At 38.7% G+C, this 11,807-nt stretch overlaps 2 protein-coding genes across 3 annotated transcripts; both read left to right on the forward strand.

Annotated features, from left to right (window-relative positions):
- Positions 1-113: 113 nt before the first annotated feature.
- LOC132698402 (3'-5' ssDNA/RNA exonuclease TatD) lies at positions 114-4,697 on the forward strand. Of its 2 annotated transcripts, none has more exons than XM_060664440.1 (6): positions 114-346; positions 625-723; positions 865-1,025; positions 1,609-1,792; positions 3,496-3,658; positions 4,309-4,697. In XM_060664440.1, exons 1-6 carry the CDS (start codon positions 205-207, stop codon positions 4,469-4,471), a joined length of 912 nt encoding a protein of 303 aa, XP_060520423.1. In that variant the 5' UTR covers positions 114-204; the 3' UTR covers positions 4,472-4,697. The 2 variants fall into 2 exon arrangements, with proteins under 2 accessions (XP_060520423.1, XP_060520430.1); XM_060664447.1 differs by lacking the exon at positions 114-346 and adding an exon at positions 358-577.
- A 6,241-nt stretch (positions 4,698-10,938) lies between these two features.
- On the forward strand, positions 10,939-11,622 carry LOC132708227 (putative uncharacterized protein DDB_G0291015). The gene is made up of 2 exons (XM_060680403.1): positions 10,939-11,251; positions 11,300-11,622. Exons 1-2 carry the CDS (start codon positions 11,050-11,052, stop codon positions 11,512-11,514), a joined length of 417 nt encoding a protein of 138 aa, XP_060536386.1. The 5' UTR covers positions 10,939-11,049; the 3' UTR covers positions 11,515-11,622.
- Positions 11,623-11,807: the final 185 nt, after the last annotated feature.

Consider the following 11,807-nt stretch of genomic DNA (forward strand, 5'->3'; position numbering starts at 1 on the left):
GGCCGGTTAGTTGCAGGAGCTTAGCTTAGCCAAGGAAGAGTGATTTCTATTAATTCTATTATTTTTGTTATTCTATGATTAAGTGTATTAGTGAAACGCATCAGTGAATTGAATTATTCTATGATTATATTTATACTCAGGGTGTTAGTAATTTAAAGTGCCTTATTAGATCATTTTGTTAAAAGAGTTTTTATATTTTATTATATGGCAGAAACTACTCAACAAAATGACGCAAACATTGAAAAATGTTACGAAAACTATATTTTGATCGACGTTGGAGCAAATCTGACGAACAAAAAATATAGCAAAGATTTAGACTCAGTTATTCAGAGAGCGAAAGATTCAGGCAAGTCACCATTTGCTTAAACTTCTTATGATACAATAAAACTCTTCTTTGCTTTACAATATAATTTCATTTGCTTGTTAACTTTTATGTAGAGATTTTCAAAAACTTGGAACATTTTCGTGGATATTACAATATGCAAACTTTCGTTTTTCTTTTTTACTATTAATGCTTATGTTGTCTTCTTTCCATGGGATTTAACTTGCTTCGACGATGTACCAATATTTTGTAGCTGTGAGTAGGTAGATATATTTGTAAATTTGTGTAAGGAATCATTTTAGGTGTGCAGAAAATAATGGTAACAGGTACATCTGTAAAAGCAAGCAAGGAAGCATTGAGATTGACTAGAATATACCCGGAAACATTGTACTCTACAGCAGGTTTGTTAGTATAATAATTTGTACTGCAATCTCTCTTAAATAGATGAGAGCTATTAATCAACTGCAAACTAAATAACCCCCTGACCAACAGAATTTCAGTGTTCATCTTTGTCCTTTAATTTAATGTGATATATTTTTAAGGTATTCATCCTCATGAAGCTAAATCATATGATGATGATTCTTGGGAAGAGTTAAAAAAAATAGCCTCCAACCCGGAATGTGTGGCTATTGGAGAATGCGGTTTGGATTATAATAGAAATTTTTCTGCACCCGAAGTGCAGCAAGATGTCTTTGAAAAACATGTAAATATCTATTATACAGGGTGATTCATGTTTGATGACGTGATGTAGGATCATTATATTTATTTAAAATAATTTGACAAATTGCAGCTTCATCTATGATATTTTAATTGGTCAAAAACTGTTTACAGAAAGTAGGAAGGAAAAGTAATCAAAGTGTATAATAGCGGAGCCAAGTAATGAATTAATCAATTCCCTTAATATGGAAGGCATATGGTTTCATAAATATCACTTAAATATTACTGCACTATGCTAACTAGTTTTATTTGTCTGCAGAATTGGTATTATAATAGCAAAAGTAATAATTTCAATTTTGATGTTTTTTTTATGTGTTACCATTTATTATTTGGTGCATACACCCTTCTGATAATACACCATCAATATCTATGGGATCCCATTAAAAATATTAAACATTATGTTAGTTTTAGTCCTATGAAGCAACAATCGTGTGAAGGACACATTTTTTAGAATGATTCTGTCTTCTTTTTCCATAATCATCTAACTTGCTATTTATCCTGAAGAACCCTTTATATATACAGTAAAATGTTGTGTAATTTTGTCTTTCATTAATAAAATTATCATCTAGGTGAGACTCGCAATTGAACTGAAAAAGCCATTATTTCTACATGAAAGAGATGCCTTTGAAAATCTGATTGAAATTCTAGATAAATATAAATCCAACTTGCCTCCCGTGATTATACACTGTTTCACCGGGACTGTTGAGCATGCTCTTGCCTATTTGACCAAAGGATTTTACATAGGTTTAACAGGTAAATTCATACCTATATGTGAAATCATTATTGCAGTTCTTGTTTTGTTCTTAAGCAAACTAGTTCTCAAAAAACGGTCTAAGTTTTTCATATCAAACTCTTGACTGGAACCTTCGGCACTGTACTAACACACAATAACGCGTTTTACCACAAACTGAAATTCAATTTTAAGTACTCGACGCGCGTTTCGCCAACCAAGTTGGCATCTTCAGGAGAAGATTAAAACTAAACTTAATAACAAATGCTCTCTATATCTATACACATCGGGAAGTGGGAGAGGGGATTACGCACTGTTCACGCAACCAATCAGCGCGTATAATGGTCTAAATGGGACTGAACCTCTGTCCTTGTTCAGTGCCTTATTCCCTCTCTTAACAATTTCTAAGCTTTCGTAGGCATCTAATTTTCTACTATTATTTACCTGTTTAACTAATTTTAAATTACCTTATGATTATTGTTCGGCTGCACTTGATTTTTCTAATCTACCAAATTTCAAATGAGCTAAATGTTCCTTAAACCTAACATTAATTGATCTTTTGGTTTGCCCTACATATGACTTGTCACAATCGTTACAACATAAATTCCTGACTTTTCAAGGGTGTCTAGTTTATCCTTGGGATTATCCAAAAAAATTTTTAATTTTGATCTGCACTGATAGACACTTCGAAGACCTGCGGCCCTGAAGACTCTATCAAGTACACTTGTATATTGGGGAGTGAAGGGAATCATGATTCTAACCATGCTTTTCAACATGAAATGGCAAGTTTTAATTTTCTAGTTCATAGACTTGTCACATTTCCTTTAAATCAAGAAAGGTTTGAGGTGGAAAGAAGCCTTTTAAAAAAGGTGGCGAGAATCAATGGCTATGCAGATAATTTTATCGATAAGTTAATTATGAAAATTAGATTTAAGAACAAATTTCAAAAATCAACGACTTTTCAAGCTGATAAGGAAAATTTAAAAGTAGTCTCAATTCCCTTCTCTCCCCAGTATACAAGTGGACTTGATAGAGTCTTCAGGGCCGCAGGTCTTCGAAATGTCAGTCCGGATCAAAATTAAAAAATCTTTCGGGTAATCCCAAGGATAAACTAGATACCCTTGAAAAGTCGGGAATTTATGAAATATGTTGTAACGATTGTGACAAGTCATATGTAGGGCAAACCAAAAGATCAATTAATGCTAGATTTAAGGAACATTTAGCTCATTCAAAATTTGGTAGATTAGAAAAATCAAGTGTAGCCGAACATATGTTCAACAATAATCATAAGGTAGATATAAGTAATTTAAAATTAGTTAAACAGGTAAATCATAGTAAAAACTTAGATGCCTACGAAAGCTTAGAAATTGTTAAGAGAGGGAATAAGGCATTGAACAAGGACAGAGGTCCAATCCCATTTAGCCCATTATACGCGCTGATTGGTTGCGTGAACAGTGTGTAATCCCCTCTCCCATTTCCCGATGTGTATATATATAGAGAGCATTTTTTATTAGGTTTAGTTTTAATCTTCTCCTGAAGATGCCAACTTGGTTGGCGAAACGCGCGTCGAGTACGTAAAATTGAGTTTCGGTTTGTGGTAAAACGCGTTATTGGAGCGTGGAAACCCGACTTGTTATTAGGAAATACTTAAACACGTTTTTTTGGGCAATTAGCTAAAAATCTTATTTAGTGGGTGACAATGACATAACATATTCTCTTTCATTAGGTTATCTATGTAAGGACAAATCAGATGCGGGTGTCAGAAAATTATTGCAAGATAATTTGATACCCTTGGAAAAATTACTAATTGAAACAGATGCCCCTTTTATGTACCCAAATACCAAGGCTTCTAAACTGCCAGTGCATGTTAAAGAAGGACTAACCAAAAGGTAAGTATTTTTTTGTAATGGGAATTCAGACCCTGACTGTATAAACCATAAAATTAAAGTGATCCTAGATAAAATACCGCCGCAATTTATGTCAATTGTTACCTAAACATTTTCTAGATTAGTGTTTGATGGGGAAATTGTCATAACACATGAAAAACTGACTGCAAGAAAACGTAAATACAGAGAGAACTTGTTTTGGAGAAACAAAATATGTTTGGTTTAGTTTATACAGACACTATATGCATAACAATGCATAATATTAACAATTTATAGGAAGTTATGATTGATTCTTTTAATTATTATAAACCCAGGATTTTTTTTCCATTGTGTTCTACATACAGTTTCTTGATTATTTTCATTTTATAAATGGCATTTCATCAGTATGGTGCAAGTCAACACCACGAAAAAGGAAGATTGCAATTGGCAAGAGTCATTATTAACAATTTATTAAATATTTTAAAATTAGAAATATATTTACATATTGGGGTTGCAATTAGAAATTTTCATATACTCTTCTTGTTATGGTTACAGAAAAATGAAAATTGTCAATCTTGCTTCACATGAATAATATGTTGTTTATCATCTTAAAATTACAATCATTATCCTATGACTGAAGCTTTTGATAATAATATTTGCTTGTTCTATTCTAGGTCTATGACATTTTTACACCGTTATTGTACATTTCAAAGAAATGAACCTTGTTCGCTTCCGGCTATAGTGGAAATGATAGCAGCGTTTATGAGCAAACTCCCTGAAGAAGTTGCATTGGCTACGTCATTCAATGCAATGAAGCTTTTTGGTTTATCCCAATGATGGCCATGCTCAGATTAAATATATTTTTGTAATTGAATTGTGAAATTAAATCTGTATATTTTATTATACATTTACAAAACAAAACAAATATATTAAATTAAGGAAAACTGGAATTTGGTGTCTGGATTATAAACTATTTTCTGTGTTAGTTATTGGCTTGTTTAAAAAATAGGACAGTTATGTTTGATTTGCATGTAATATGATTAAATTTCATTGTTTGGCATAAGTTTTGTATATTATTTTCTTATAAGTATATTGGTAGCAGACATATAAGTTTGAATTACTTGAACTGAAACGGGAAATAGTATATTATGCAAAAAGTGCGGTAAACGCCATTTGACTCACGAGTTTATTTGACACGAGCGGAGCGAGTGTTCAATAAATGAGTGAGTTAAAAAGTTTACCGAACGTGTTGCATACTATACTTTTTCTACGACCGTTAGTTTTTGGGTACATTTTCGTAAAACAACACAAATACATTCACTGACATGATCGTCAGAATTGACAGACGTCAAACTTCAAGGCGTGGGAAATATCTCCGAAAACATCCGATTGCTCCCACATCCGTGCGGTAAAATCCCGGAAATGTCCGAAGTGGCTCGGATTCCTGGGAAAGGAAACTGACGTGTAAGGTGACGCTTCCCGCACGATAGATCGGTGTGTAATTAGGTATTTTACAGACTGGAGTAGAAAAAATCGTTTTTAAATTTCTTGGAGTGTTACGCGTCACATACCCTTTACGGGTGGCGTTTAAAATATCTATTTATCCTCAGAATTGAAATACATAAAAATCACCTATTTATATTTCCCACCCGCATACAAACCACTGAATTCTAAACATCAAATTGCCATAAAAAGGGTATACCCAAGAATCGTAAACCTAATAGGATTGCCTAATCCGCCAAATCTGTCCGCAAGTGCAATGCAAAAACTCTCGCTGGCTGTGACGTAAGTGAAGTCCTATATTGGAGCGTTTACTATGTAAATACATGGAAATAATCTGAAACTGACCCGAGTTTTGATGGACTTTGAGTATTTCGAATAGCTAATATAGCATTTTGTTTGGATAATCACATTGAATCGTTTTAGTACTTATTTAATAATTATTGGAAAGTGGCGTAGTGTAGCGTCTCAGGTAGAGTAAAAATAATACTATTGCAATCAATTTTGGCTTATTTGTATTATCTTGAAATACATATATTAATTAAATATTGTTACACAAAAATACATAAAACTAGCGAACAAAACGATTTACCTGTAAAACTTTGTGTTTTACGGCATTCTAAATTTTAAAAATTTTACGGCATTTTAAATATCAAAAATCAACAAATACTTATAAACTAGAAATCCCTATTTTTGGATATATTAAAGAAAATATTAAAAAACAAAAAATATATTAGGCATACATAACAACTATTTATAGGTGGTAGCTAAATAATAATATGTACCTTCGTATGTACATAATATTAAAAATACATATTACTACATATACTTAAATCTTTATTTTACAGTTTTACCATACTTTCTAATTTTTTTCTGCGGGTATCATCGTGCAAAGATTTTCTTTTTAGACTAACGTTGTATTTTGCTTTTAATTTTCTGAAGTTCATACGAATTATTGTTCTCAGCTTATTTATAATATTTAGTTTTGAAATATCTTAGTTGGCCATTAAGAATTTTATTTTTTTTATTACTTTTGATAAAATGACCTTTAGTCTTAATAGAACTAGCTTCTGGCAAAGAATATTTTTTAGATAAATTATTAAAACTATCCAACAAATCTTTTGATCTTTATGATTTATTATTTAGGGTTCGGAGATGGGTTCTGGCATCTCCAGAACCCATGCCAGAACCCCGGCTATGACCAAAAAATATTCTTTGCTAGAAGTTAGTTCTATTAAAACTAAAGGTCATTTTATAAAAAATAATAAAAAAATTAAAATTCTTAATGACCAACTAAAATATTTCAAAACAAAATATTATAAATAAGCTGAGAACGATAATTCGTATGAACTTTAGAAAATTAAAAGCAAAATATAACGTTAGTCTAAAACGAAATTCTTTGCAAGATGATACCCGCAGAAAAAAAAATAGAAAGTATGGTCAAATTGTAAAATAAAGATTTAATTATATGTAGTAATATGTATTTTTTATATTATGTACATACGAGGGTACATATAACTACATATCATTTACCTACCACCTATAAATAGTTGTTATGTATGCCTAATATATTTTTTGTTTTTTAATATGTTCCTTAATATATCCAAAAATAGGGATTTCTAGTTTATAAGTATATGTTGATTTTTGTATATTTAAAATGGTATTGGTATTAAAGGGGGGAGCCCTCGCGGGCGTCCAAGCACTTAGGCCAGAAGATGGGCCCGGTATGCCCCCAGGCCGCTCTAGAGGACGTCCAGAATGCCGCCCCTCCTATAGAAGGTCAGCAACTCCTTTAGCCCAATACCGTGCACTGAGTACGGATCGATCAGGGCCGTTCCGAAGACTCCCAATCTTGCCCATGTCAAAGCAGTGCACTCGGTGAGCAGATGATACGGGGTCTCCTCCCCTTCCATGCACCACCTGCACTCCGGGTCGTCTCTAATACCTAGCAAGCAAATATGCCTCCTAAGCCTGCAATGCCCTGTGTAGGCCCCTGTTAGTCCTCTACACTTCCTTCTGGTCAGTCTAAGCAGCTCCCTGGTCCGAGGGAGGGCGGGCCCATCCATCATAAGCCTCGCCTGTCTCATTCCCGGAGCAACTCTCCAGCCCACCGCGGCCCGGTCTTTCGCCCAGACTTCGAGAGCTCCCCGCCTTACACACGGGGCGATCCCCAAGCGGGGCTCTGGTCCCATATGCCTATACGAGGAGCCCTCCCTGGCTAAGGCGTCCGCTGCCTGATTGCCCCGAATACCAGTGTGACCCGGGACCCAGGCCAACGTGACTTTCCTCTCCTCAGTACCCCTTTGCACTCCTTTATCAACAAGGAGCGCGTACGCAGTGCCATAAGTGCAGCCCTACTATCCGAGCAGAAGAAGATTCTCCTGCTTCTGTGGTGGAGCCGAAGCACCTCTCTGGCCGCCATCAATAAAGCGAAAATTTCCGCCTGAAACACAGTGCAGTACTGACCCAGAGGGACCGAGAAGCTCGATCCCGTTGTCTCGCAGTACGCTCCAGCTCCGGACAGATCTCCCATTCTGGACCCGTCCGTGTACCAGACAAGTCCATCCCAGGAGCCCACTCTGCCCTTTTTCCACTCTTTCCTTGATGGGAAGAGAAAGGTCCATTTGTCAAAGAAGGCCATCTCGGGGATCATGACGTCACTCGGCATGCCCATGACTCCGCGATCCCCAGGCCAGCTATCTAACATGTCGTACGGACCCCGATTGAAAGTTCCCTCCCTCCAGAGCCCGCAGCTCGCCAGCCTCACAGCCGTCCTGGCCGAATCCATTTGCACCCGATCCGCCAGAGAGGGCAACCCCACCGGAGCCTCTAGGGCCCTCGTGGGCCCCGTTCTCATGGCGCCCGTTATGCAGAGGCAAGCCAATCTCTGCAGTTTATCAAGAACTAGCCTTGCTACTGCACTTTTGGTCCCCGGCCACCACGCCACTGCCCCATGCGTGAGCATAGGCACCACCATGGTACCGTAGATCCACTGCATGGTCTTCGGCCCCAAGCCCCAGTGCCCCCTACCGCTCTCCGGCACGCCTACAGAGCTGCAAAGGCCGACCTGGTCCTTGACCCTATATGTTCCTGGAAGGTCAACTTGGAGTCCAACCATACCCCCAAGTACTTGACACTTCCGCTTGTAGAAAGAGGCACCCCATCCATCGAAATGTTAAGGTTGCACTCCATCTTCCTTTTTCTGGTGAAGATGACCATTTCCACCTTGCCAGGATTGACAGCCAATTTGCTGTCCCGGCACCATTGTGAGAATCTTACCAATGCCCCGTTCAGGAGCCCCTGCATCCTCCTCCGGTCGGTTAGCATGGAGCGGATCCACCTTACAATGGCCGTCCCCACTCCAGTACGCTTCACCGCCCTGCAGATCGAATACAGGGAAGTGTTATTGAAGGCCCCTTCGATGTCAGCGAACACGCACACCGACAGCCGTCCCGAGCCCATACCCTCCTCCAACCTGGAAGTCAGATGGTGAAGAGCCGAGCCCACAGACCCGCCACTTCGGTACGCATGCTGAGCTGGCTCTAAAAGGGGCCTCCAGCTCCACCCAGTCCCTCAGATACCGGTCCACCAGCCTCTCCAGAGTCTTCATAATGAAGCTGGTGAGTCAAACGGGCCGGTACGACTTCGGGTCCGTGTAGTCATTCTTCCCTACCTTACGGATGAACACTACCCTGCTGTGTCTCCACAGCTCGGGCACGTATCCCCTCGCATTGGAGGCTCTGGACAGGTCCATCAGCGGGCTGGTCAGGAGACCTCCGTTCCTTTGGAGCAGAGCCGGAAATACTCCATCCACGCCCGCCGACTTGAAGGGGCCAAAGCTGTCAATAGCCCACCTCAACCTACTATGGGTAACCACCCTCCTTGCCGTGGCGTAGTCGCATCCAAGTCGACCCCCGGCTTCAATATTCCCCCTGTGTCTGGATCGGCGGACCCTGGGAAGTGCGTGGTCAACAACTGTTGTAGTGTGTCCGTTGGTCCCGCTGTGTAGCCACCTGCGGACCACCCCCAGTCTTCCCGCAGGGTCACTTCTGAGTACCCTAAGGAACCTAGCCACGTCTGGGATATTTATTACTCGTCGCAGTAGCCCACCCACTGTGATGCCCGCAGTTCTTTTTTATACTGTCTGCGGACCTCCCTATAGAGACCCCAGTCCGCACCTAGGCTGCTGCTCCTCGCTGTATTGAACAGCCTCCGCACTCTCCTCCTGAGACGCTCCAGGGAAGAGCTCCACCAAGGAGTCCTCCTCGACCTATGCTCCTCTGTCTCAGGGCAGCTCTTCTCGAAAGCCCGTATCATAGCGGAGCTGACGTGGTCGGCGGCCTCGTCAATCTTCTCCAATGTCCGGTGTTTTCTTGGTAAACCCCCTAGGCACCAAGCGAGCTCCTCCCAATAAAGTTCCCAGTTTGTTGCCCGGGGGTTCCTAAATCTAACGGGTTTCCGAACACCCATTTCCAACCCAAAGGTGTTAAGTCTGTAACCGAGCTCCGACCCGTCGTGAAAAACGTGCGTTCTACTCCTCTGTTGGCTACCTGCAGCCCTGCCGAGGACATGAACTCCACGAGTTCTCCCCTCCCTTCTATTAGTCGCCGCGCTGCCCCACAAAATGTGGTGAGCATTGCTGTAGCAGCCAATCAAAAGAGGAAGATTCGCCTCCTCACAGTAGGAGACCAAGTCACTGATCTCCTGCGGAGGACAGCTGCGGTCGCCTGGAAAGTACGCAGAGGCGACTACTACCTCCCTCACGCTGTCCCGAGTGGGGGATCTGACCAGAATTGGAACCAGGTCCCTGGACGCCTTGTTCCTTAGGGAAAAGGCCTCCAGCCCCATGGTTAGTATACAGGGACCCAGCCCTGGGAACGCTCTCTAAGGAGTCGACACTATGCAGCATCGACCTTCCCAGAGATAAGCCCCTAACCCTTGATTTTACAATCCAGGGCTCTTGGATCAGTACAATGGATGTACCACCCTCCGAAATTTTCCTGCATAAGTGGGACGTTGCAGCCCTGCTGTGTTGCAGGTTAATTTGTACTATCCCCGTGAAGATGTTGTTACGGGAATACCATCTGCGGGTCACGATGCTAGCCTCAGCCCGAATCCGAGCCAGAGCTAGCACCTCCCTCCGCTTCCGCTCCCTGACTGGTGGACCCTGATGGGATTTAAAATGGTAGAATGCCATAAAACACAAACTTTTACAAGTAAATCGTTTTGTTCGCTAGTTTTATGTATTTATGTGTAACAATATTTAATTAATATATGTATTTCAAGATAACACATATAAGTCAAACTTGATTATATATATATATATATATATATATATATATATATATATATATATATATATATATATATATATATATATATATATATATATATATATATATATATATATATATATATATATATATATATATTATAATTATAATTATAATTTTTACTCTACCTGAGACCCTATCCTACGCCACTTCCCAATAATTATTAAATAAGTACAAAAAACGATTTAATGTTGACATTAAATGAAAATAACGAGTGATTATCCAAATAAAATGCTATATTAGCTACTCAAAATACTCAAAGTCCATCAAAGCTCGGGTCAGTTTCAGATTATTTCCATGCTTTTACATAGTAAACGCTCCAATACAGGACTTCACCTACGTCACAGCCAGCCAGAGTTTTCGCATTGCACTTGTTGACAGATTTGGCGGATTAGGCAATCCTATTAGGTTTACGATTCTTGTGTTTATAGAAAAAGAAGAAGAAATATACAAAAGGGTTGAGTGGCCATGGTAATGGTGCATTAACTGTGATAATTTTATTACTGTTATTAATACCAGCTACTTCATTGATCTTCTAATCCATGAGAATAGTAATATTTTTGTAGATACCTTTCAACAAGTATGGCTAATATTAATATTGGGAATTGCTCTAAGTCGGAACAGTTTATGTTTTTTAATACCCTGACGGGATTAGTTAAAAATTTAGAAAACAAGTATACTACGATCGACTTGAGAAATGAATGCCTTGTTATTGGAAAAATTGTAGCAGTGGATGGTATCATGAACATTGAAATGGAAGATGTTATGTTTTATGATTCAAGTGGTTAATATATTTTGATGTTCTGATGTAGTAAAAGGAAAATTGTTTTAGAAAATTGCAGGTTTTTTCCTTCCTTCTATATAAAATCGAGAAACATAAGGAGAATTCATATTCCTGAAAGATATAATGGAGTTACACTACTGCAAGAACAGTTCAATTCAATGTATAGACCAAAAAGAGTCTCCAATTCGAAGAAAATATTCAAAGTTTCAAGAGCCCAGAAGTACCAAGCTGAAACTACCGCTTATGCTTTCCAGAAAGCCTAGGACATAGTAAATTTTGTCATGTTCTTCAATTTCATATCCAAAACTGTATTTTATGTAGAATTTCGTAAAAATAAATCCTTTGAAGGCATGATGTGCATTTTATTGCTTCAAACTGTTCCCAATATTAATGAAAGAATAAAAGAAAACGGAATTGCACATACAAGCAATTTTTTTTTTTAAACAGACCGTTATTACAAATCTGGGGTGTTATTGCTTTTATTTTTAAATATAAACCTAACCATAATTCTTCAATAAATCATAAAATCTCTAAGGCTAACTAGGTATTTCATAAA

Source organism: Cylas formicarius, unplaced genomic scaffold (genome assembly GCF_029955315.1).
Source record: "Cylas formicarius isolate icCylForm1 unplaced genomic scaffold, icCylForm1.1 PGA_scaffold_10__41_contigs__length_53128322, whole genome shotgun sequence".
NCBI classification, from domain to species: Eukaryota; Metazoa; Arthropoda; class Insecta; order Coleoptera; family Brentidae; genus Cylas; species Cylas formicarius.

Bases quoted from the DNA above. Each gene is read 5' to 3' on its own strand.
- LOC132708227 (XM_060680403.1), top strand. From the start codon at position 11,050: ATGGCTAATATTAATATTGGGAATTGCTCTAAGTCGGAACAGTTTATG. The intron at 11,252-11,299 runs GTTAATATATTT...AAATTGTTTTAG, and splicing joins TATGTTTTATGATTCAAGTG to AAAATTGCAGGTTTTTTCCT.
- LOC132698402 (XM_060664440.1), top strand. From the start codon at position 205: ATGGCAGAAACTACTCAACAAAATGACGCAAACATTGAAAAATGTTAC. The intron at 724-864 runs GTTTGTTAGTAT...TATATTTTTAAG, and splicing joins AACATTGTACTCTACAGCAG to GTATTCATCCTCATGAAGCT. The intron at 1,793-3,495 runs GTAAATTCATAC...CTCTTTCATTAG, and splicing joins ATTTTACATAGGTTTAACAG to GTTATCTATGTAAGGACAAA.